General features: G+C 33.4%; 1 protein-coding gene across 2 annotated transcripts; it reads right to left on the bottom strand.

The window, feature by feature from the left end:
- Window positions 1–9,540: 9,540 nt before the first annotated feature.
- LOC134661947 (band 7 protein AGAP004871) lies at window positions 9,541–20,479 on the bottom strand. Of its 2 annotated transcripts, none has more exons than XM_063518201.1 (8): window positions 20,411–20,479; window positions 19,167–19,276; window positions 17,466–17,538; window positions 13,652–13,734; window positions 13,078–13,187; window positions 12,587–12,736; window positions 11,617–11,797; window positions 9,541–9,648 (listed from the first exon to the last, which is right to left on the bottom strand). In XM_063518201.1, the coding sequence occupies exons 2-8, from the start codon at window positions 19,200–19,202 to the stop codon at window positions 9,547–9,549; spliced, it is 735 nt and encodes a 244-aa protein (XP_063374271.1). In that variant the 5' UTR covers window positions 19,203–19,276; window positions 20,411–20,479; the 3' UTR covers window positions 9,541–9,546. The 2 variants fall into 2 exon arrangements, with proteins under 2 accessions (XP_063374271.1, XP_063374270.1); XM_063518200.1 differs by lacking the exon at window positions 20,411–20,479 and adding an exon at window positions 19,998–20,133.
- Between the last annotated feature and the right edge of the window lie 6,115 nt (window positions 20,480–26,594).

Raw genomic sequence — 26,594 nt, 5'->3', positions numbered from 1 at the left:
TAAAACAAATAAAACAAATAAAACAAATAAAACAAATAAAACAAATAAAACAAATAAAACAAATAAAACAAATAAAACAAATAAAACAAATAAAACAAATAAAACAAATAAATCAAATAAATCAAATAAATCAAATAAAACAAATAAAACAAATAAAACAAATAAAACAAATAAAACAAATAAAACAAATAAAACAAATAAAACAAATAAAACAAATAAAACAAATAAAACAAATAAAACAAATAAAACAAATAAAACAAATAAAACAAATAAAACAAATAAAACAAATAAAACAATTAAAACAAATAAAACAAATAAAACAAATAAAACAAATAAAACAAATAAAACAAATAAAACAAATAAAACAAATAAAACAAATAAAACAAATAAAACAAATAAAACAAATAAAACAAATAAAACAAATAAAACAAATAAAACAAATAAAACAAATAAAACAAATAAAACAAATAAAACAAATAAAACAAATAAAACAAATAAAACAAATAAAACAAATAAAACAAATAAAACAAATAAAACAAATAAAACAAATAAAACAAATAAAACAAATAAAACAAATAAAACAAATAAAACAAATAAAACAAATAAAACAAATAAAACAAATAAAACAAATAAAACAAATAAAACAAATAAAACAAATAAAACAAATAAAACAAATAAAACAAATAAAACAAATAAAACAAATAAAACAAATAAAACAAATAAAACAAATAAAACAAATAAAACAAATAAAACAAATAAAACAAATAAAACAAATAAAACAAATAAAACAAATAAAACAAATAAAACAAATAAAACAAATAAAACAAATAAAACAAATAAAATAAATAAAATAAATAAAATAAATAAAATAAATAAAATACATAAAATACATAAAACAAATAAAGTAAATAAAGTAAATAAAATTAATACAATAAATACAATAAATACAATAAATACAATAAATACAATAAATACAATAAATACAATAAATACAATAAATACAATCAATAAAATTAATAAAATTAACAAAATTAATAACAAATAAAATAAATGAAATAAGTAAAATAAACAAAATAAAAAAATAAACAAAATAAGTAAAATAAACAAAAACATTAAAATAAGCAAAATTAAGAAAATTGACAAAAATAACAAAATAAACTATTATAAAATAGTTAATTTATTATTAACAATTTTTCTTAGTATTTGACTGACGGCACATCACTAAATACGAATGTAGCAAACCAATAAGCAATCGATAATAAAGGTTACCATAACTGAATAAAAACCGGTTAAAAACCCCTAACAAAAACCCTAACGCGATGGGGTTTTGAGATTAACTCGGTTAACGGTTAAGGTTACCGTTTCAATAAGCTTACCGTTACAATCAGGTAACAGTATGATAGGGTTACCGAATGATAAGGTAACCGAATTGATTGGGTTACCGAATGGATAGGATTAAGCGTAAAGAGGGGTTTTCCGGTCCTTGCTCTGTAGTCGTGACCGATTAATCGGTCTTTGGCGTTGAACCTTTTTTTTTAACGTTGGGGAAATGCGTTTACGCATGCCACCTGGTCCGGGGGAACCAGGGGGGATGACGGACTAACCAGTGGAGGACTACCGTCTAAAACCACCAACGAGTGCCGACTCCGCTTTATATGGGGTGCCGCCAAGGACCGGAAAACCCCTCTTTACGCTTAATCCTATCCATTCGGTAACCCAATCAATTCGGTTACCTTATCATTCGGTAACCCTATCATACTGTTACCTGATTGTAACGGTAAGCTTATTGAAACGGTAACCTTAACCGTTAACCGAGTTAATCTCAAAACCCCATCGCGTTAGGGTTTTTGTTAGGGGTTTTTAACCGGTTTTTATTCAGTTATGGTAACCTTTATTATCGATTGCTTATTGGTTTGCTACATTCGTATTTAGTGATGTGCCGTCAGTCAAATACTAAGAAAAATTGTTAATAATAAATTAACTATTTTATAATAGTTTATTTTGTTATTTTTGTCAATTTTCTTAATTTTGCTTATTTTAATGTTTTTGTTTATTTTACTTATTTTGTTTATTTTTTTATTTTGTTTATTTTACTTATTTCATTTATTTTATTTGTTATTAATTTTGTTAATTTTATTAATTTTATTGATTGTATTTATTGTATTTATTGTATTTATTGTATTTATTGTATTTATTGTATTTATTGTATTTATTGTATTTATTGTATTAATTTTATTTACTTTATTTACTTTATTTGTTTTATGTATTTTATGTATTTTATTTATTTTATTTATTTTATTTATTTTATTTATTTTATTTGTTTTATTTGTTTTATTTGTTTTATTTGTTTTATTTGTTTTATTTGTTTTATTTGTTTTATTTGTTTTATTTGTTTTATTTGTTTTATTTGTTTTATTTGTTTTATTTGTTTTATTTGTTTTATTTGTTTTATTTGTTTTATTTGTTTTATTTGTTTTATTTGTTTTATTTGTTTTATTTGTTTTATTTGTTTTATTTGTTTTATTTGTTTTATTTGTTTTATTTGTTTTATTTGTTTTATTTGTTTTATTTGTTTTATTTGTTTTATTTGTTTTATTTGTTTTATTTGTTTTATTTGTTTTATTTGTTTTATTTGTTTTATTTGTTTTATTTGTTTTATTTGTTTTATTTGTTTTATTTGTTTTATTTGTTTTATTTGTTTTATTTGTTTTATTTGTTTTATTTGTTTTATTTGTTTTATTTGTTTTATTTGTTTTATTTGTTTTATTTGTTTTATTTGTTTTATTTGTTTTATTTGTTTTATTTGTTTTATTTGTTTTATTTGTTTTATTTGTTTTATTTGTTTTATTTGTTTTAATTGTTTTATTTGTTTTATTTGTTTTATTTGTTTTATTTGTTTTATTTGTTTTATTTGTTTTATTTGTTTTATTTGTTTTATTTGTTTTATTTGTTTTATTTGTTTTATTTGTTTTATTTGTTTTATTTGTTTTATTTGTTTTATTTGTTTTATTTGTTTTATTTGATTTATTTGATTTATTTGATTTATTTGTTTTATTTGTTTTATTTGTTTTATTTGTTTTATTTGTTTTATTTGTTTTATTTGTTTTATTTGTTTTATTTGTTTTATTTGTTTTATTTGTTTTATTTGTTTTATTTGTTTTATTTGTTTTATTTGTTTTATTTGTTTTATTTGTTTTATTTGTTTTATTTGTTTTATTTGTTTTATTTGTTTTATTTGTTTTATTTGTTTTATTTGTTTTATTTGTTTTATTTGTTTTATTTGTTTTATTTGTTTTATTTGTTTTATTTGTTTTATTTGTTTTATTTGTTTTATTTGTTTTATTTGTTTTATTTGTTTTATTTGTTTTATTTGTTTTATTTGTTTTATTTGTTTTATTTGTTTTATTTGTTTTATTTGTTTTATTTGTTTTATTTGTTTTATTTGTTTTATTTGTTTTATTTGTTTTATTTGTTTTATTTGTTTTATTTGTTCTATTTGTTCTATTTGTTCTATTTGTTCTATTTGTTCTATTTGTTCTATTTGTTCTATTTGTTCTATTTGTTCTATTTGTTCTATTTGTTCTATTTGTTCTATTTGTTCTATTTGTTCTATTTGTTTTATTTGTTTTATTTGTTCTATTTGTTCTATTTGTTCTATTTGTTTTATTTGTTTTATTTGTTTTATTTGTTTTATTTGTTTTATTTGTTTTATTTGTTTTATTTGTTTTATTTGTTTTATTAGTTTTATTTGTTTTATTAGTTTTATTAGTTTTATTAGTTTTATTTGTTTTATTTGTTTTATTTGTTTTATTTGTTTTATTTGTTTTATTTGTTTTATTTGTTTTATTTATTTTATTTATTAAACATAACCTAACCATTGTTAATTAGTTTTTGTCATAAGCATTTATTTATTTAATTTTATTGTTAAACATTTTTTTTACTCTATTAAACATTTAGAAGACCTGACGTATTTTCCTTTAGGTATATAGTTAAATGTTCCCAAGTTTTAATTCAGGCGTTGTGGGTTTCTGGCTTATATTTATATAGCTTGCACTTTTATACTACATACATTACTACTTAATTCCTTTTACTCTTTCGGGTTTAAAAAAATCCCGTGAATTGGAGAAGAAAGTTTTGTTGGAATGTAAAAAGCATACTAAGTCTCAAGTCTCAGAGTTGGACTAAAAATAACTTAAATAAGAAGAAGAATAAGAACATACATTTTATTCTTATTCCAATCGATTTGAATAAGAATAATTACACTCGTTACACTCGTTATTTTAGAATAAAATAAAAGTTTATAAATCATGTCACTTTTATTTTATTAAATGAAAAATAAAAAACGGAATATTTATTCCAGGTGTAGGATTATTCTAAATAACGTTTTATTCAATTAGAATGTTAACTTTTGTAGTACAATGTATATAGATAGTAAAATGAATGTTCGGTATTAAAACCTTCTCCGTTTAGTTATATTGATTTTATACATTTAAAACATTGACATATTAAAAGAGTGTGACTTTTCTATTTAGATTTGCACCAAAAACATGTATTCTTTATTAATAAATAAGAAACAACGATGATACGTGTTTAAATATACAATACATAATTACATAATACATAATCCACTTCAATGGATTTCACCCCTCTTTTCAATGGTCGGATTGATTTGAATTTTTTTTTAGCGTAAAAGATTTTATTGTGATAGATAGGTACATTTTTTGAAGTCTTCGAAACGGTGATGATAATTTTATAATGAAGCTACATATAAAGTAAACTGCGAAATTATAATTATGATGGTTCAATGTATATTTCTTTGCGTATTAAGTATGTATTTTGTTTATTATTCCTATCAGCCTTGAGGTCATACGTATGCTATCTCTTTCACACCTACGGAAAGTGAATGAGATAGTAAATTACTGCAGGTAAGAAAAGAGTCCTACGCTTATCACTAGATTTGCAGAAAGTTGCAGGCGTGTTTCCACTTGAGACCGTCATTTATTACTCATTGGCAATAACAATAGGATTAAGTCGTGGCGTGGTGAATTCTTTGTCAGCATTTGCTAAACACGTGCGGCAAGCGTTGTGTCAAACGATATTAATATCTGTTAATTTCCGTCTAAATAATAAATGCAAATTTTAAATATCAGAAGAACTTTTAAAAACACCATAAGTCTTGGTAGTAACTCGGACACTGAAACCACATACTAAACATAATTCGAAAACAGAAAATAAACATGAGTATTTTCCCCATTTGTTCCTGCCCAACGTGACCGCCGCGATACATGAGGCGGGGACATATGGGAATGATTTAAATGAAGCGCCTATTCCCATCTGTGCCCGGCGGGGAGAAATAGGAATACACCATATCGAGCCATTCCTTATCCTACCTTTAAAAACATCTTTCTTAGGGTTCCGTACCCAAAGGGTATAAACGGGACCCTATTACTAAGACTCCGCTGTCCATCTGTCTGTCACCAGGCTGTATCTCATGAACCATGATAGCTAGGTAGTTGAAATTTTTACAAATAATGAATTTCTATTGTTGCTATTACAACAAATACTAAAAACAGCATATAATAAATATCTAAGTGGGGCTCCCATACAACAAACGTTATTTTTTTGCTGGTTTTTGCGTAATGGTGCGGAACCCTTCCTGCGCTAGTCAGACTCGCACATGGCCGGTTTTTTTTATTCATAGCAGCTGAATTGTACCTGATGATTTAGATCACATTAAAAGAAATACGGGTATCGTCCAATACCAAGACTATGCGGCAGTAAATTAAATTTGTAAGATTTTATTGCATAAAATCAGGTATAAATTAGACAAGAAACATAGTAGTTTCTTGTCTAATTTACTTCTATCTATACGTAACGCCTATACGGCACCCAGACTGCATGTTTAATCCAGGAATATTATTTAGAATATAAAATCATGATCTTGGGGCACGGCAGTGCCCCCGCCAAGTCGAGCGCGAAGCAAACACTGCCGTACCATCCTTTACTGGAACCATTTCGCCGCATTTTCAGGCCCCTATTTGAGAACCTCTGGATAAGACCAGAACGCAGAAATTTTCGTCATCCAGTAAGCTATAATCACATACTTAAAATCCAATTTCAAGTCTGTAGGTCATTTAGTTCCGAAGTTAAGCGAAAGCAAAGTTTCGCATTTATGACACTCATTCACTCATGATCATCAGAATAGAACTAGTACTTCACATAAACTCAGAGAGCTGAAATTTGGTACAGAGTTAGGGTTTAATGGCCACATAAAGGGTACACCTAAAAATATTGCAATATCACTCACGTTTTAAAGATCTAAGAACTGCATAAGTAAGTTTGTAATCCCATATAAATATATGATATTACAAATTTACTGTTGCAGTTCATAAATGAAGATATATTTAGTTATGATATGTGTATACATAGTATGGGTATGAGTACCCGAAAAGAAGGACTGCCTACAAAAAGAGATGAGATCCCATCAAAAACATTACATGTAAAAAGGTGCAAGTCTCGCAACGCTTTTACTACAAAAAATTTTGAGATGTAATGTGAAACCAAGTCGGTTATTTTAATCAGTGCCAGGGGGTATTAAAACCGTATCAATAAGATATCTTTAATTTGTAATACATATAATGACTTGGCAATCGCACATAATGCTTTACTCGTACCGTACTCGTAAATATGTGTAATGCTCAAACTGCAATTAGCGCTAGCGTTATGTTCAATTAGAATTATTTTTAATAGGTGACGATGATCCTTTTGCCATTATGCAGCCGTGCGATGGCCAAGTCATTATACGTATTACAAATTAAAGATATCTTATTGATACGGTTTTAACACCCCCTGGCACTGATTAAAATAACCGACTTGGTTTCACATTACATCTCAAAACTTTTGTGTAGTAAAAGCGTTGCGAGACTTGCACCTTTTTACATGTAATGTTTTTGATGGGATTACATTTATTTGATTAAGAATTATTCTTATTCAATTTTTTCACATACTAATTATTTCCGATCAAATTTATTTAAATAATTTTGACGGGAATAAAGTCAACATGATTTTATTCTTAGGAATTCTTATTTAAATAATGATTTTATTCTTGAATGACCAACACTGCTTACTAAGTATGTATGTATCTATTTAATTTAATCAAAACTATTTCACCTACCAATGTTACAGATACCCAATAAATATAATGAATTCTGGTATTAATGAACGATTTGAAGTATTAAAATAAGTTTATTTATCACTGCTATAGATATATATTTTCTGATCGCTGCATTAAGCGGTACAAGGTAAATTACGGCTTTTAGCTCATACAAACTCACCGCATATGAAAACATTTTAAACTAAAGTCTATTTTTTATTCGGTAGACTAAAATGACATTTCACAGTATGAATGAACATCATGTGTCATTTCATTTCATACTGTGAAATGTCATTTTAGTCTACCGGATAAAGAATAGACTTTAATTGCTTATTATAAAATAAGCTCGTAATAACTAGTACATATGTCATTTGTTAACAATGGTAAAATATCTACCACAATCCACTAGCGCATGTATCTTTATCACAAAGTGATTTTTTTAATCACTCTATCTCTATTCTCTGGAATCTAAAGATAAATTATACCTAACTATGTACCAGTAAAATTACTAGTTAGGTAAAAAATTTTCTTTAAATCAGTCTTTAATCTGTAGGTACATACCAAGTGTGAACCCGAAAATAAAAATAATAATCTAAGTAGCATAAAATATAACTATGTAAATAATAGCAGATATTACTAGGATAGGATGCTGTTTACTTGCAACCCCTTTTCTAAACATTTCTAAACTAGAATTGCTCCGAAACACAACAATAGGAACAAACAGGTATAAAGATAAACAAAGGAATAACCACGCTGCGGCTGTCGCTCCAAAATAATACTGTAATCGCTCACTTATGTTTTCAACTTTAGCTTAAGGACTCAAAGTGCAATATTGTTTGAATTGACAATAAGCGAAGTTACCGGCAAAAAAACTTGTTTGTGCTGGAGGCTTCATAGACCGCCCATGCCAACCACGGTTATTCAATAATGAGTTGAATTTAAGTCTGCGTAAAGATTACAATCGTTTGAACTGGTTCAAAACCTTATTATGAGGTAACAGAATCGACTGGGTTTTTATTTCGGTTACCGGTAACAGGGGTTAACTCGATCTGATACGGTTACCGAATCAAAGTGTTACCTTATCAGACGGTTACCGTTATGGTAGGGGTTTTTATAACCACTTCTAAAATAACCCTATGAAAAACCCCGGTTAAGGTAACCGGTTCCGGTCCCTGCTACAGAGCAACATAGACCTACGTGCATATGCATAAAGTTCAATTTCAGTTTTGACACTTCGGTGACGTTGCGTCAGCGTGACAGCTTTTGTGTTTGACACGGCGTCGAAAAGGTTAATGTTGTTTCGAAAGTCGATGGATCGACCGACGATCGATTTATAATGACAAATGCTTGGATGAGTAGAGTTGGTTTAGTTTAGTGTTTATTGAAATAAATATCTACAGAGGAATTTGAACATTTTATTATGTATTAAAATGAGAAAAATAATTTGATTAAAAAAAAATGTCAAGTAACAACAATGTTCTTAAATATCCATGTAGGTACCTGTTACTTTACCTAATCATTTTAGTCATTTTATTTATTAATTTTACTTAACATTGGTTCAATATGTTCTACATATAGGTATACATTATGTAGGTACAATCGCACAGGGGCTCAATTCATGGGCGATTGTACATAATGTAAAATATATTTAAGTAAATAAAATTTGTTAACTACAATCATTTGATCTAGTGAATACATTTGTACTTAATAATTATTAAATATTTTTTTATAACAGCTATACCTACATATAGCTGGTCAAGCAGACCTTGTCAGTAAAAAAAGGCGCGATATTCAATTTTTCTATGGGACGAATATCCCTTCGCGTCTACATTTTTCAAATTTGCCGCCCTTTTCTAGTGACAAGATCTGCTTGACCAGCTTTATAAAATATTTTATTTCTTGACATGTTGCTATTTACTTAAAGTAGTACCTATTTTGAATCCACGTACAGTACCTACTTACCTATAATACAATATTTATGATACATTTCTAATATATTTGTAGTCATAGTAATACATATACAATACAATACAAATACAAAATTTATTTATTAACCAAGTAGAACTAGCAAGATTGACAAAAGTAGGTAATTATACAAGTATAATACACACGTTACATTACAGTTAGATTAACAGTAGCCCTCACACTAGGTCAAGCCTGTGTCGTGAGGACTGTGGTGAGACAGTAATAGCAAAACGAAGATGATTAGCTAATTATCAAATTGATCTATTTTTTTTTGTTTTTTATATATTCCGTAAATATATTTGTATGTATGCAACATTGATTAAACTGTCTGTCAACATTCAAATATAATATTTAATGTCTTTTATTTATAGATACCGTGTTTACCTAATACCTATATAGATTCATGCCTAAAGTGCCTGTCATTATTATTACATAGTCTCTTCTTTTGCCTTCATAAAATATGTTAAGAGGTCGATGGGGAGAGGGAATACTATCGTCGAGTTCTTCTCTGCTGAGATGGTGTTCAAGGTCTGAAATAAAAAAGTTAAATAAGCAACTATGGGCCCGATTCGGATTTTGAAATAGATATCTATAAGATATCTTTTAGACATCACCAAGATACGATAACGATATTTTTAGGATCTAACCTGTCAAATTTGACATTTCCGCGATTCTGGAGATACTTGAACGATTTCCACAAGATATGACTTAGAGACAGTGAACGCATATAAACCATGGAAGTATTCTGTCCGCTCAATTATGACCCAACGTAAAGTATTCGATTGTAGGCGGTGCTTACAGACTGTTCGATTGGCAACTTCAGTGCGGCCGAGATGACAGTCAGTGACGGATGGCTAAATTCGTTTATAAAAACTACGTTTTTTTGTAATTAAAAATGTCTTCATGTGTCGTGAAGTGGTGCAGAAGTTGTTTTAGTTCATATCAAGGACAGTGGAATCACTTTTCACTTGTAGTAAACAGATAACTTCAGTAAAATTTGGAATAAACATGACGACATTTTTTCAATACTACCGTGCTAAGCTAAAACGTAACAACTGCATACGACTTTCATAACAACATACGACTTTTTAAATTGCGAGGATAATAGGGATGGTTTTATGCCAAATGAACTTATGATTGGTTTAGGTATTTTCTAACTTTAAATTATTAATTAAGGAATTAATTTAACAAATACACACATTATTTCAAAATGTTGATCATTTTAATCCACCCTCTACTGTCACATATATGTAGGTTCTCTCTCAAGCCATTTCCGTCAGTAGAAAAGAGCGGCGAATTTAGAAAATGTAAGCGCGCGAACGGTTATGGTCCCATACAAAATTGTAATTATGCGCCTTTTTCAGCTGACAAACTTGCTTGACCGGCTATATACATATAAAATATTTCCATTGGAACTGAAAGTGGGGATTTATTGTGACTCCGCCTGTTCAAATGTTTTTGACCCGATTCGTCTAAACTAACCTACCCATGTAAATTTTGCAGGCTGTATAGCCTGTCCGATTTCTAAGATCAAGTTCGCCATACATTTACTATGGCGTACTTGATCTTAGAAAAACGGACAGACTATACCAGTACGGCTACCATCAGTTTGGCACTGACAAACGCCGTCGAGAACGTAATTTATTTTCTATACATCTCGCTCGTACTCGCATATTAGTGCAAACGAGATGTATAGAAAGTAAATTACGTTCTCGATAGCGTAAATGTCAGTTTTGACACTGTCAGTGACTCATGGTACGGGCTCTGAACGTGACTTCGCACTGCCATACAGATTGATAATAAAATATACAAAATACTTATTATAGCGGAATACATTTATACCTACAACAATGAATATTTAATTATGTTGAGTTAGTCTGTCATTTAATTTCATAACAACATTTTAACTAGTTATCTTTTAATCTGCATTAAATTATTATACGTGAATTATTTGACTGGTTCTTCAATGTATGGCATAAACCTATCCCTGTCCAAGTCATATTCTAATCAAATATGTACCGCGAACTCTCAGCGGCCAGTACGTACACTTAGCTGTGTACGTTAGTGTAATAGAGACAGGCTCTGTAAACGTATCGTCTTATTTAAATGTAGGCGTAATTGTGTATGTGTGCTAATTTGGCCCGAGAATTTGAACGGTAATGTTCCCAAAGGCGGTTTCCAGTTATATGCTTTCACTGCTTAGAGATCCAATTCACATCGAATAGATATCTAACTCCATCGTTTTTTCACGGAAACATACGAACGCGTCTTGCTTTACAGTCAGTCTCGTTACAAAAAGTACGAGGTTGACTGAAGTAACATAACAAATACCTACGTTCGTTTCCGAGAAAATACAATGGAAAACAATTATGCACTACATCTGTATGCACATGAAAACAGAGTAGGTAATACTTAAATATTGCTGTGCAATTAAATTTTTTTTTGAGAGAAGTTTATTATGTTTTAAATCGTTCGATTAGGTTGAAAAAGGCACAGACCTGCAGATATCGAAGCTGGAGAGCAGCTGGACTGTCTCCAATAACCTCAGAGGCCTCGCGCAACGCCCGCGAGGCCTTCTGCTCGCCCTCGGCGGCGATGACCTTGGCGCGGGCCTCGCGAGCGGCCTCGGCCTCGGCAGCCATGGCCCGCTGCAGCTGCACCGGCAGGCGGACGTCCTTGCTGCAAGACAATATTTGTGTGATTTGTCCCTATATTGTAATAATTTATTTACGAAAATATAAAAATACAAACAATAGTTTCATAGTTTTTTTTATTTAATTCCAATCGACTCTCGAATTAATATACCAATATATTATATCAATGTAGGTATTTAACGCAACGGCCTGTGATGATGATCCTTAATTAACCTGTTTTTTTATTGCCCAGTTAACAAGCTACACCATTGTCGGGCTCGATCGATAACGGTGGACAAATGCCGTTAATTACACATGTTTATTTCAATTTAATCAGGTTAAGTAATTCCTAACGGCGATCAAATTGCAGGGCAAGGCTCAGAATAAATCATAAGAGACAACATAAAAGTATAGGTGTTGTTTAAAATCTATAAAATTGAGATTAGTAAGTTACCAATGTGACTATCCTAAGTATGTATATTTAAGATTTATTAGTGCTGTCAAAACAAGATGAAAAACTTAAGGGGTCCGCTAGCTGGCGCGGTTGCACGGAGCGAACGCGGATTTTACAAACGTGTTTCGCGCCCGCTCCGTGCACCCGCGCCATCTAGCAGACGCCCTAATAGCAGCGTAAAGCTAGGAAATTCGAAAGGAAAAAAATATAGTGCACCAAGCGAAAATATATCGGAACAGTAACGGATTATAATTGCTGAGACATGAGACATTTAGGGTCCACTTTACATTGAACATTATACCGTTAGTATTAAAAACCAAATTAGTTTGAACCCTAAATGGATCAACAATACTCGTAAAAGTCTGTGACCGTACTACTCACATCTCAACGCGCTCGACCTTGATCCCCCAAGCCTCCGTGGCCTCGTCCAGAGAGATCTGCATGTTGCCAGATATAGTCTCGCGCTCGCTGAGAATCTCGTGCAGCGGGCGGGTCCCCATCGTGTTTCGAAGAGTCGTTTGTGCCAGGAGCCTACATAAAATACATGTTTTTACATGTTACATTGTCTGTACATGTTATTACATGTCTGGGTCAGCCTTTAAGATGGAAGTACGCTCTTTTCTTAAAGGTTTGAAGATCGTTTAGGTCCGGAAATACTGCGGGCGAAAGTTCGTTCCACAGTTTAGTTGTGCGGAGCAGGAAGTTTCTGGATGTGTTTTCACCGTGTGGAGTGGTGGGCATCATCGTTGGCTATATATAATAGATATGGCGGCATTATGGACGCGGTAATAGACCACCGCGTCCACCGTCACGGAATCCTTAGTAATTACCTAATGGACGGTCTTCGCCACATTTACCCTATAGTAGCTTACCGTGTGGAGTGGTGAGCGTTTTCAACGTTGGCTATGGATATGGTGGCATTATGGACGCGGTAATAGACCACCGCGTCCACCGATACCGTCACGGAATCCTTAGTTAGTACCTGATTGGAAGAGACAGTTTAGCTTTTAGCTCAATTAAATCTAGGTAAATTCAAGCACTATATGTCGTGGTCTAGCTAGCTATTTCGAGAAATGACAGACAGGTATTTACAATAGTAAGTTTATGTGACTGCTACATAATGACAGGCTACATACTAGTGTGGGTACTCGCTTTAGAGAAGAGAAATAATTTAAGGCCTGACTCGCTAAATACTTAATTTTGCAGCAAGTATAAGTTAAATCGTGAAATTAGTTTAATGAGAAATAATTATGAAATAAAACTATTAAAACGGATTATGTCGCGCATATTGAATTTATAACTAAGTACATCCCGACGTTTCGAACCCTTTACAGCGTTCATGGTCAACGGATCACCCATATACGCGGTATCCGTTTTAATAGTTTTATTTCATGAGTAATTATCGCGGTAACCGAAGTCAATATTATGAGAAATAATTATTCAGACCTCCTGCGGTGGAATGTCGTATGTTCGTGTTCGTAAATCCACTCGCGCGTACGTGTCGATACAGGGCAAAATGAAGAATATACCTGTGAACATTAATTAAAACAACAAGTTACTGTCAAAAATATGTTTGTGACAATTGTGACACACACTCTTATACCTGACTGTTATGTACTTCTCATATATATAGTTATCCATGCCGTAATCGGCAACGGCGACCCTAGCTAATTACGAGCGTGAGCTCTGATATGGCTGGCAAAGCCGAACTTACTTTTAAAAACTCTATCGCAGGTGGGGCAGTAAAGTTGACCAGAATTATTGTAAGTATAATTATAGGAGGGTTTCGGCCGGGATCTACGTATCTGACGTTTCGCATCAAGATCAGTGAGACGTGCGTCTTCAAAGTTCTTTACGCTCAACTTAACGCGAGAACGCCATTCTGGCCGCTGAGAAGCAAGCTCCTCCCATTTGTCAGGTGGTATACCGCAGGCAGTTAGGTGGCGCTTAAGCACATCCTTGTAACGTAGGTGCTGCCCACCTTGCTTCCGTTTACGTTTACTATCAAACCAAGTAATTCTCGAGACCTTTCTAATGAGCCTAAACCTCAACTCGATGTGTTTGTGATTTTCCATCGAGGAGTTCCTTTGGCTACCTTCCGACTACATTATAAGATCAGCTCCATGTTAGCACATTATAGCGGCAGTGACCGAAATTTCAACTTATTCACATATAAATATGTATATGTATACATATCAGGATGTGGTTCAAAAAGTTGTAGATATACAAAAGTCGTCTACAATGCGTAAAAGTCAAATCATAGAATTGATATAATGTAGGTATCTACTCGTATTAAAATAAGCTTTTTTCCATAATGCACAACGGACTAAAAGCTAAATATAGCTTTGTATAATTAACGCAGGCCAAATAATAGGATGAGACATAATAGGTCCAACATTTCCACGAACCGGACTGTGAATAGAATGGCGGCCGACACCATGGTTAATACGATTTATTACAGGATCCCCTGCACAGTATTATTCCGCACAGCGACTTAGATCCAGTGGCGTAACTAGGGGGGTGCTGGGGGGGGCACGTGCCCCGGGCGCCGTCCAAGGGGGGGCGCCAAAATGGGCCAAATACCTCCCATAGAAAATGGACCAGCCAAAATGTAGGAAACAGTCATATTTTTTTTTTCGCGACTTAGGGGTTGGTCTCAAAGTAAAAATTGGTCAGTATAATCCCAAAACCTCCCTGGCAACGGAAATGCAGTTATTTTTTAGCCACCCTGTATACAGGGTGGTCCAAACCTTGACGTGAAAAAAATTTTTTTGGAATCCTAGCTCGTCGTTGGTTATCAGAATATACCCCATGTATGTTAGCCGATTTTTAGTAGATTTCGAGTTTAACTTTTAACTTTTGTTAAGAAATTCCGGGGTGAAGCTTTGCGTTGCTTTTATGCCTTCTAATAATTGTTCGTGGTATTTGCACTGATAACATAAATAGCGATGGGGAAGTGACCCCATAAAATAATAGTAGAAATAACAAAAGAGGATTTTTGTAATGAATTACTAATTTGGAAGCTTTCCACCTCAGTTCCTTTGGCCGGCGACTCTGACAAATTATGACTATTAAGTATCAGTTTTTTGACCTTTTAAAAAAACGTAGGGTCTAGCAGTTTCTAAAATAACCAAGTCTTTGAAATCGCTTGTATTTTTTATTTATTTAGGTAAGGGCAACATCTAAGCTTGACAATGCTTGAACGTAAAAGTTTGTCTTTTTTTCCCAACTCAGCCAAGTGAGGATGCTGATTTTTATTTAGCAACTGCGCCGTTTGTGAAGGATTATGTTACAAAAAGAAATATTCAAAAAAGTTCAATAGTTTTTTTTAATAAATAATTGCTTCACCCCGGAATTTCTCAACAAAAGTTAAAAGTAATAACAATAAAAATCATAATTCGAAAACTACGAAAAGTCGGCTAACATACATATTCTGATAGCCCACAGCATGAGGAATCTAAAAAAAAATTTTGGACGGCAAGGTTTGGACCAACCTGTATAACACATGCCGTGCCAACATCTCGTTCTGTGATACTAGAATGCCGTGAAAAACCTGTGTCAGGTATTGAGGTATCCAGAGTTTTGGTGTGGGATCGGGAGAATTTAGTCCAATTCAATCCCACCAAGGCTCAATTTTGCGCGTTTACCGCTAAGAAAACCTTATTTTTCAAGGCACAACCCATCCCATGTCAGGGAGTATTGGGAGCCTCGGTGTTGACATCTCCATCAGTGACGTCCAATAATTTCGTAGCCATCTTGCTGGGTAGGCTGCGCTCGTATCCAAAAAACTCGGTGTGCTCAATAAAGGGAGGCGATACTTTACTCTGGGGCAGACAGATCCATAGGCGTACCCACGGTGGGGCAAGGTGGGGCAGTTGTCCCACCCTGGTCTCTGACCATAAGCTAAGAATCTCTGTTTCAACCGTACTCTGTTAACGTCCCCAGCCTCCCCTACTTCTGCCCCACCCCTTAAAAAATGCTGCGTACGACCATGGACAGATCCCATATAAAGAGTACTGCTGTCACCTTTGGGCAGGAGCACCTAGATGCCACCTTGGTCCCTTCAAATCAGTCCAAAGGCGCGCTATGAATAGTCTACGATCCCAAACTTACAAGCGATATTGAATCTTCAAGTCTAAGGAGATCTCCAAAAAGAAGTGTATAAGTTTTAAAATGGTCGGCAACGCGCATTACCCGCCCCTGGAGTGTAGACGTCCATAGGATGCGGTGACCGCTTACCATCAGGTGAGTCGTAAGCTTGTTAGCCACCGATGGACTAAAAAAACACTTATTTGTCTAAATCAAAAGTAAACTTTAATAAGTAAAAAGTTACCCTTTCGTTAGTTCATTTCGTTTGGGGGGGGGGGGGGGCGCAAATTTGGTGCCTGCCCCGGGCGCCATATCCTCTAGCTACGCCACTGCTTAGATCTCTAGAATATCAGATACGTAAATCCCTACCTAAAACCTACTTTGTTTCCTTGAACCTACATCAGTTTGACAGAAGAAAAAAATTGTCTGTCTGTCTGTTCCCGCTTAAACCGCTGAAGCCATTTAGATGGAATTATTACATTGTTATGATCTTATGATACGAACTTGTACAATAAAGGGACCCACTGATTAACAGTCCGCCGGACGGAATCGGCCTGTCAGTTGTTCGGAACTGTCAAAATTTTGTTCTATAACTAACAGGCCGATACCGTCCGGCGGACTGTTAATCAGTGGGCCCCAAGCGCGACCGACCGTATCAAATCAATATCAAAAGCTTAACAGAATTTAAAATCAGAATAGTATCCCTTGGCTAAAGTAACGCGTAAACTTGCTACGGACTACGGCGTAGCTCGTAGCTATTCGTAGCAAAGCTTACCATTGTGTGTTTTTAACCTCTAGCGACCCACCGTACTAATAATAGTACAAATTATAAAATTTAAATGGACGTTGCTTTTTTTCGTTCGTTTATTTTGTAATACCATTGATTCATAAACTGCCCACGTTTCTTGTATGGTGGGCCGTCAGAGGTTAAAATTTAAAATATGATGAAGATTTATATTAATCCAAATGCACTTCCTAGATTAACCATGAATTCAATATTTTTATATTTAAAAAATAAATCGACCTAGAAACTATAGGTTCATGATATGATGATAGTGTTTGATAAAGAGGGGTGCATTTTTCCAATACATTTTGGTTCAAGTACTGTTTAAAAAAAACTGGCGGTTATCGAAAAGTTATGGTGAATAAAAAGTTTTCTAAAAGTACGTACCCGGTCCCTTTGCGCCTCCAGAGAGCAGCCGGCCGAGCCGAAAGATGACGGCCCTCTCGTATTCTTGGACGACCTAAAAAAACTTACTGTAGTATTTCTAACTAACCACAACAAGCCAAGCAAAATTGAACCTTAAATAAATGAGGCTAAGACGCCCTTTCTTTATTTGAGCGCGGCGAATTGGCTGGTGTGGTAAGAAAGTTGGTTGGCTAAAATTTTTAGCCAATCGCAGCCAAGAGTTAGGTTGAGGTTCTCAACTGTTTAAGGCCTGAGATACACTTGTAAGTTTTACTTACGTAAGCAGGGACAAAGCTATTTGTTAGAATGAGATAACGTTATTCATCTCTCATTCTGTAGTATAGCTGTGTCCCTACTTACCTACGTAAGTAAAATTTACAAGTGTATCTCAGGCCTAAGGAAATAACATTCGCTCAGTGCTTAACTGTTTAAATTAACGGAGGCAATGAAAAAACAATATATCATGTGGATGTATTTCAGGATAGAAAAAAAATCACTGTTACTTTTTTTTCTAAAACTGATACACTTTTATCAGTAAAAAATCACAAATTTTATCCTTCATGTTGCGTGCCGTAATGAATATGTCCGCAACTTGGTCTGCCTCTGAATTGAAAAATAATACATTTAAAGTATCCACAATTTTCTTAATTTACTCGCCAATATTATTACATTATTAAATGCTAATATGAATAATAAAATATACTTACCAACTCGCATCCTATCCATCATCAATTTTTGTTATTAGTGTTATTAGTGTATTAAAAATTTAATGACGAGAATATTTTTCCAAATCAAAATATGGACTCTAGCAATGAAAACGATGCCGGAACTTTTTAATAATATGATTATATTTCATTATCTATAGTTTTACGAAACCATAATCATAATCTATTTCAGTAGGTAGAATTTCTTAAAACTTTACTAACTTTACGGTTTAAACAACATGCAAAGTATTACTTTATCATTAGTTTTACAATATAAATAAATTAGGTAATTTTTTATTCAACATTAAAAAACACGACAAAGCGTTCAATTAAAAAAAAAGTTTTAATTTCGCAAATAGCTAGGGTTCTATAGTTACGGCCACTATATAGTAATTGGCCTTTCCTTACAAATCAGAAAGAAACAAGCCAATTGAAACCTTATTGTTAAGAGTGGCCAATTACTATGTAGTGGCCAATAATAACTATAGCCTACGTAATTTCGCTTGCAATCATTTGCATAAAACTGTTTCTAAAGAGGGATCTATGTAATAAGCTCTTATATTTAAAAAGTTAAAATATTAAATTAATGTTAGGATTCAAGTTAGGAATAAATATATTTTAACTTCGTAAGGCCCAGGCAAATTTTTTTTTTTTTGGATTTTCTTTTATTACTTAAATAGTTCAAAACTTAAATTAAATTTGTACTTATACAAGTACGCAAGGACTTACGAAGATAAGTAATATTTTATAATCCGAAATTTAAAATATTTGATTTGATTTGATTAAAACCTAAGGATAATTAATGTCATTAACGGGTCTTAAATTTCTCGTCTCGCGAAAAAAGGTCTCGTGATTAAATTTCATTAATGAACCTGCTTTCGAGTTAATTTAACCGCGTTAGAACCATTAATGACATTAATTAGGTGTACAAAACGCGAGTGCTTAAATCCCATAAGGAATCAAATAATGAATATTTTACCTTGAAGCAGATGAGGAGGGATATAGGCATAGTCATGACTACCAGGACCCATGACAGAACCACCAAGATCTTGCCACATGTTTTACTTTCCGAATCGTGGTCGTCGTTAGCTACAACAATTAAAGTCATTTTCAACTATATCAAAATATAAATCATAATAAAAATTTAAAGCACCTGAGAAAATTATAAGAGCATTAGAAAATCAAGCCTAATAGCCACTTGACAGTCGTAAAAATTCTGGATAAGAAAAAAAAATGTTATGTTATTGAGTGGTCATTTCTGCCTTCCTCATAAAGGGTTAATAAATAAGTCGAAGGACACGTTGCAGCTGCTCGGAACTTGCTGAGTCACGTGTATTATATGAATTATTAGTTGACATACGTGGCATTATACCTATCACAAAAATGTATAAAAATTCACAATTAAAACCTCATGCCACTACAGTCCTAAAATTTCTGAATAAGATAAATATTTAGATTAAGTTATTGGGTTGTTTTTTGCCCTCCAATATCTGATTGTGTCGTACTTAAAGGATTAATAAATAAATAAGTCGAAGGACAGACTGCAGCTGTGTCAAACTGGCAAAGTCACAGTATTATTTTAACATGAATAATTCTGAGTTGATATATCAAGGCATTATACACCCAAGGTTTATACATTGGGGCTTATAGCAACATGCTGTTATATGACAAAATTTCCGAAAATGAAAGTTTCAATCGAACTTTAAAACGTACAAAAGACTCGTGAAACTTTAGAAAATGTCTAAAACACCGCGAAACTTTCAAACATTATTTTACGTTACAAACTTTAAGCGCGCACTGAAAAACTTACTTGCAGTGATTGTCGGATACAAATTTTGTCTGCTAGACATTTCTATCATTATAGCATTCGATTTTCAAACGTAATTGATGCGTAACCGACGCCGGGTGGCCATTTACTGAGCCCGCGCTGCCACGCCGACCATTTATAATTCACATGGGAACTACCAATGTGTTACGTACAGTGACATTATTAATAAAATAAATAGTTTATTTCGTCATCTGTGACATTATTAATAAAATAAATAGTTTATTTCGTCATCTTATTTCACACATAAACGCTTTACAGATATTTAATTTTAAACTCATTTTTATTAATTTAACAATAAAAAAAAAACATAAAATAAAACATTTTTATTTTAATTTTTAAACGTCACTAAAATTTAAAATTAAATTTTTGAATTTAGAACTCTGTTAAATACTCACCGTCACTAACGACGACGGTTGTGGACTCAGAGTATCGCGCCAGTGTTGCGGCTGCCGGCAGGCGTAGGACTGATGCCATATACCCGTGTGGTCCTGGTCGGGTTTACACCACGCAGTCCTTGCTGCAGGAGATGCGCAGATGCAGTGTCATTTACAACCAAAATGTAACATGTTACACTCTAATCCAATCCGGTTATACCCTTTTCGAACAGGGCAGGAAATTGTGGAAATTACCGGTGATAGGGATCGAGTGAGTTTTGAATTCTACCGCCGTGATAGGGAAATATTAAAGTTAGACTTTATTTAATTCTCCTTGGCTGGGATTGAAGCTTTTTGTTTTTGCAGTTTTTTGCACATTTGAATTTACATTTTTAAAAAACCTACTTGTCCGCTAGCGCAGTGCACTTAAATTATATCTCACCGCAAGCTAGACAAGAGACGAATTGCCGTGGCCTCAAGATAAATATTACCAATCTGTCTGAATCCATAGGTACATATCTAGGTCATGCTGTTTCATAGTAAGCTTAACTCGTTCATGTCTTTCCTGTAGACACCGAAAAGTTACAAGAATCTAAAGCCAATTTTTACGCTGCACCCTTACAGGCGGGATATTTTTTTCAGTAAGTACTTGAGACTCAAATTAGAATAGCGGGATATATATGTAGTAGGCAGACCTGTATCTACAAACGTATTTTATTTCATATATTACCTAATTTTTTCAGCTTTTCAGTAGATAATTATTTTCCTTGCTCCCCATGTCCCTTAGTTCATATAATCTTAAAAATGTAAGATTAGTACTAAGTAATTGTAATGTTATTCTATAGAAAAAAAAAGAAATTAATGTTTTCTATAGAAAATGTAAGATTAGTACTAAGTAATTGTAATGTTTAAACAGTTTAAATTTTAAATTTTATTTTTTATTTTTTACTGAGAATTTTTCACATCCAAGGTGACAGAAAAAAACTCCTATAGGTATATAACTACCTGCAAATTTGCACAAAATTATTGTTACGTGACAACGGTAGACAATTTTGTGAAACGCTCCATTAGCCAGCTGATTTAACTGAAAAATGCCTAAACAGTAATATAAATGTTACCTAAAATGTTCTAATAGCTACGTATGTGATTTCTTCGAAATATTACGCTTAGCTAACTATACATACCGGTAACTCCGTTCCGCACTGAACGCGACACCGTGTATAAACTACAGTTTTAATAAAATTAATGTACGTTTTAATCCTTTATTGGTTTCAGTAAAACTAATGAAGAAGGTCTCTTGACATCAACAAATAATAATTTTAATCCACCTAGGCATTCAATAGTATTACATTATTGCGTAAAAGTTCATTAACTAATTAGTTAATTAACATTGTAATTAAATGTAGGTACATATTAGGGATGTACCGACTAGTCGCCGACTAGTCGGGAAAGCCGACTATTCGGCCTCATTTGTAGTCGGCGATTAGTCGGCAACTAGTCGGCAAAAATGGCCGATTAGTCGGCACTTTATAAGTGACAGAATAACAGGGCAAAAAGAAATAAACAGCACATATTTTATAAGCTTTTTACCTATTTTACCCAAATTTTGATTTAGGATGATTACAAATACTTTTGTTCGAAATAATTGACCTTGTGGTCGCTTGTTTATGTCCGATTGTGCGGTCGCCGTATGAAATAAAACCTTAGGATTTTTATATTTAATTTTTTAGCGTTACTATATGATAAATAGCGCAACGAAAGGGTAAAACGATTGTTTTTTAGTGCATTTGAACCGAACTTAGACCAAACTAATGATCTGGCCGACTAGCCGACTAATCGGCCATACGAGCGCCGATTAGTCGGCTAGTCGGCTAGGCGGCCAAATCAATAGTCGGTACATCACTAGTATCTATCTTATCTTATACCTTTAAACGAAAAATTCTTGTTTGTTTATTTATATATATATATATATTAACGATATCGATGAAATTGACTATATCGGGGTTTTTGGGGGCGAAAAATCGATCTAGCTAGGTCTTGTTTCTGGGAAAACGCGCATTTTTGAGTTTTTATATGTTTTCCGAGCAAAGCTTGGTCTCCCAGATATTAACTGCTAATAAGGGCAAGGGCCTACTATCGAAATAACTAAGTACGTAATGAGTAGTAGGTACATTACGATACAAGCGCGTAAAATAAGAAAATCGCAATGAGTGGCGATAAATTGACGACACAAGTTGCGAATTACCTAATCGCACGTGTATCGTTAAAGTAGCACCATACGTACTGTAATAATATTATAATTGGTTAGAGCTTATTCAAGTATCACATCATCAGCGGCATTTTAGTTATTACAAGCTTTCATTTAACCCTTTGGACGCCAATGACCGATATATCCGCACCGTAGGTTCAACGCTAAAGACCGATTAATCGGTCACAGACTACAGAGCAACATAGACCTACGTGCATATGCATAAAGTACAATTTCAGTTTTGACACGTGGCGTCAACGTGATAGCTTTTGTGTTTGACACGGCGTCGAAAAGGTTAACTTGCTCTGTTAGTATGTACATGTATAGACATTGATTGTATAGTCGCGTTATGATGTGATTGGTTACTGTATCAAGCGAGGTCATGCGTGTGGTGACCACCTTTTTATACACCGTGTAACACACAAAGTGGCCAATTACTTAACTTTAAACATCAAACATTTATTCAGCAAATAGGCCACAGGGGCACTTTTACATGTCAAATATTTACAAGTAAAAAAAATAACCAAAATTACAAAAAACAATTACAAATATGGAATCCATGAATTTATTAGATTCTTTATTAAAGATGTATAGGTACAGTTTCTAAATGTTGAAACAAGTGCGAGTCGGACTCGCATTCTAAGGGTTCCGTACATTACCCAATTTTTACAAGCTTTTATTTACTTTCATCTGTCCCGTTGTCTGTCAGTCTGTAATCAAATCTTGCTTGTTAAATTTGACCCACTTCCCGGTTTCCGATGAAGCTGAAAATTTGCATACGTGTGTAAGTGGGGTGACAATGCAATATTATGGTACCATGGAGCTGATCTGATGATGGAGACAGGACGAGGTAGTCATAGGAACTCTGTGATAAAACAACGGAACCTAATTAGTATTTGGGGTTTTTAGAATTCTCTCGATGAGTATTAGTTGTCTGTGGAAAAAAGTACAGTCAGTGATAAAAGCTGGTACCAAAAATGAAATTTTTACCAAAAACTTATTTAACAATGTATCTTTTTATATGTGAATCGCGAGTGAAATCCCAAAATGAAATTCTTAAAATGAGCTCTTTCATTTGATATGTAACACGATATAGTTTTAAAAACATTATTTTTTAACTTTCTCATTTACCCCCCAAAAGTGGCCTCCATGTTTAGAATTCATTTGTTTACGTAAGATGTTCGTCTTTGGATCACGAATTTACATATGTGTACCAAATTTCAACTTAATTGGTTCAGTACTTTTGGAGAAAATGGGATGTGACAGACGGACATACAGACAGATAGACAGACGCACGAGTGATCCTATAAGGGTTTCGTTTTGAGGTACCCTAAAAACAAATCAAAAAACTATAAAAAGACAAACAAACAGACAAATACTAAAATTGGTTTTCTCTGAATGGTATTCGAAATATTGGAATGAATAGTTTGATTTGGTTTTGATATTATGTTATAAAACCCTATTTGGATTGCGCCTAGTCAAAAAGTAAACGTTTTAAAACTGAACTGATCAGTACGCGATACACGGCCGTCGTGAATGCTGCTCGCACTGTTAGTGCTTGAGAAAGGAGACCTAGGCTCTCCGAAACATGTCGCGCGAGTGACTTAAAACAAGTGAGTCTAAACCGTAAAATTATTCAATGTTAGTATATCTCACAACAGTTTAAATTCGTTTTAAAACTGTAATCCGACTACGTACTTGGTTCTCTAGTTTCAGCCGTTCGATTAAACACACAGTATATGAGGATCCAAAGAGATAGTTGCATGTACTGTTTAAATTATAATAATCTATCGTATCAGTAGCAACTAACAATTCTCGAGACGACTTCACTATTTCGAAGTTCAACGAAATTCTCAATATTGTCAGTGCAACACGGTGTATACTTTGAGGTATCGGCTCAGACACCGCTTATAGGATCGATATTCTGCCACGTAGAGCTCTCTTGTCAACAAACTGGTCAGGCTGTGACCTTAGCCTGATGTCATTGGTGGCGACAAATCGATTATACAGTAGTCATTTAATGAGCATATCGTGTGAACATAGTTAAGTATGTGTGTCGCATAACTACACTCAATAAAACAATAAAATGAATTATCTTCCTTTTTCTTCAAAATATACTCCTTTGATAGACGCACATGTTTGTGAAAATTATCAGCAATAGTTTCTCGTTTTTATGTTTCTTTTTCTTCTATGAAGTTAGAGAAAATTCGGCCCTATTACTCTTCACCCTCACGAAATAGGCTACATGACTAATTTTCATTTATGGTATCAATCGATCGGGTTTGTTTTTAGGATCAAATGTCTATATGGGACCCATTGCATTAAAGTAACACAAAAGTCAGAAATTGTAGTCAAAGGCCGACAGTCGCATTTCACTCGCGAAACGCCCAGGGTTTGCACGACGGATCCGAAATGTATGGGAATATCCGCGGATCCGGATCCAGATCCGGATAATTTCATACATTTCGGATCCGGATTGCAAACCCTAGCCTATACAAAACGGCCAAGGGCCGTGACGTCATCGCCTATCTTGTAGTATGGACAAAACAAGAAAATTGCGTTTTTGTCGGTGAAATATTGCGTTTATGTATATAGTTGCTATACAATATTTTATTGCATGAAATGTAAGGAATCGAATGGTACCCTTACTTTTATCGTTTTTGGAAGTTAAAAAAACTTAATTTTGAAACTTTCAGGTCCTGTATTTTTGTAATTTTTCTATACATATTTTATTTTAATATCCACATTATTGTGATAAATTGCTCGTTTGCTATCTATTTTACTAGATTTTGTTATAAAATTCAACATGTGTCATCATCCCTATTGCAAATAAAATCGGCCAAGTGCGAGTCGGACTCGCGCACGAAGGGTTCCGTACTATTATCTATAAAAACGGCAAAAAAGGACACGTTTGTTGTATGGGAGCCCCCTTAAATATTTATTTTATTCTGTTTTTTAGTATTTGTTGTTATAGCGGCAACAAAAATACATCATCTGTGAAAATTTCAACTGTCTTAGAGCTATCACGGTTCATGAGGTACAGCCTGGTGACAGACGGACGGACGGACAGCGAAGTCTTAGTAATAGGGTCCCGTTTTCACCCTTCGGATACGGAACCCTAAAAAATAATTTAACACATGTTATAGATTCTGCAAAGCGCTGGTGGCCTAGCGGTTAGAGCGTGCGACTTGCAATCCGGAGGTCGCGGGTTCAAACCCCGGCTCGTACCAATGAGTTTTTCGGAACTTATGTACGAAATATCATTTGATATTTACCAGTCGCTTTTCGGTGAAGGAAAACATCGTGAGGAAACCGGACGAATCCCAATAAGGCCTAGTTTACCCTCTGGGTTGGAAGGTCAGATGGCAGTCGCTTTCGTAAAAACTAGTGCCTACGCCAATTCCTGGGATTAGTTGCCAAGCGGACCCCAGGCTCTCATGAGCCGTGGCAAAAAATGCCGGGACAAACGCGAGGAAGATGATGATAGATTCTACAATGCACAAACGTTTGCACAGTTGTAAGATATTCGCCAGTCGTAACAACGCCATCTACGAGGACATTGGTAACCACTTCAAATCAGGCGTTTTATATAATGTGTAAGATATACATCTATCTATGAAAATCGTATCCCTATCCATGTAAGTATTGGATCTATTTTCATTACTCATTAGGCTATTGATAGTGATTTTTAAAGTTATGCGTTCTATGCTATTTTAGAATAACAAAAAATAGCTGCTTGAGCTTAATTTGGTTTTAGTCACACTATTGCTACCTGCTTGTGTTCTCGCTCCTTTATCACATTATCACATTTTGCTCTTGTTACCGTTCAATTAAGGCGGTTGGTAAAAAGTAATATTGGTCAGAGGGCCTACCGCAAATACCGAAGTTTGCAAATTGCGGGCATCTTTCTCTTCTACTATAATTAAGGCGTAATTAGAATAACAGAGAAAGATGCCC

Source organism: Cydia amplana, chromosome Z (assembly GCF_948474715.1).
Source record: "Cydia amplana chromosome Z, ilCydAmpl1.1, whole genome shotgun sequence".
NCBI lineage: Eukaryota > Metazoa > Arthropoda > Insecta > Lepidoptera > Tortricidae > Cydia > Cydia amplana.
The sequence above is the reverse complement of the archived record's forward strand: the minus strand, read 5'-3'. Positions and strand labels throughout refer to the sequence as shown.

Excerpts from the sequence above, each read along its gene's own strand:
- LOC134661947 (XM_063518200.1), bottom strand. The coding sequence starts at position 20,046 with ATGATAGAAATGTCTAGCAGACAAAATTTGTATCCGACAATCACTGCA. Across the intron at positions 19,277-19,997 it reads GTATCCGACAATCACTGCAA|CTAACGACGACCACGATTCG; the intron begins GTAAGTTTTTCA and ends TAATTGTTGTAG. Across the intron at positions 9,649-11,616 it reads TCCAGCTTCGATATCTGCAG|ACCTTGAACACCATCTCAGC; the intron begins GTCTGTGCCTTT and ends TTTTTATTTCAG.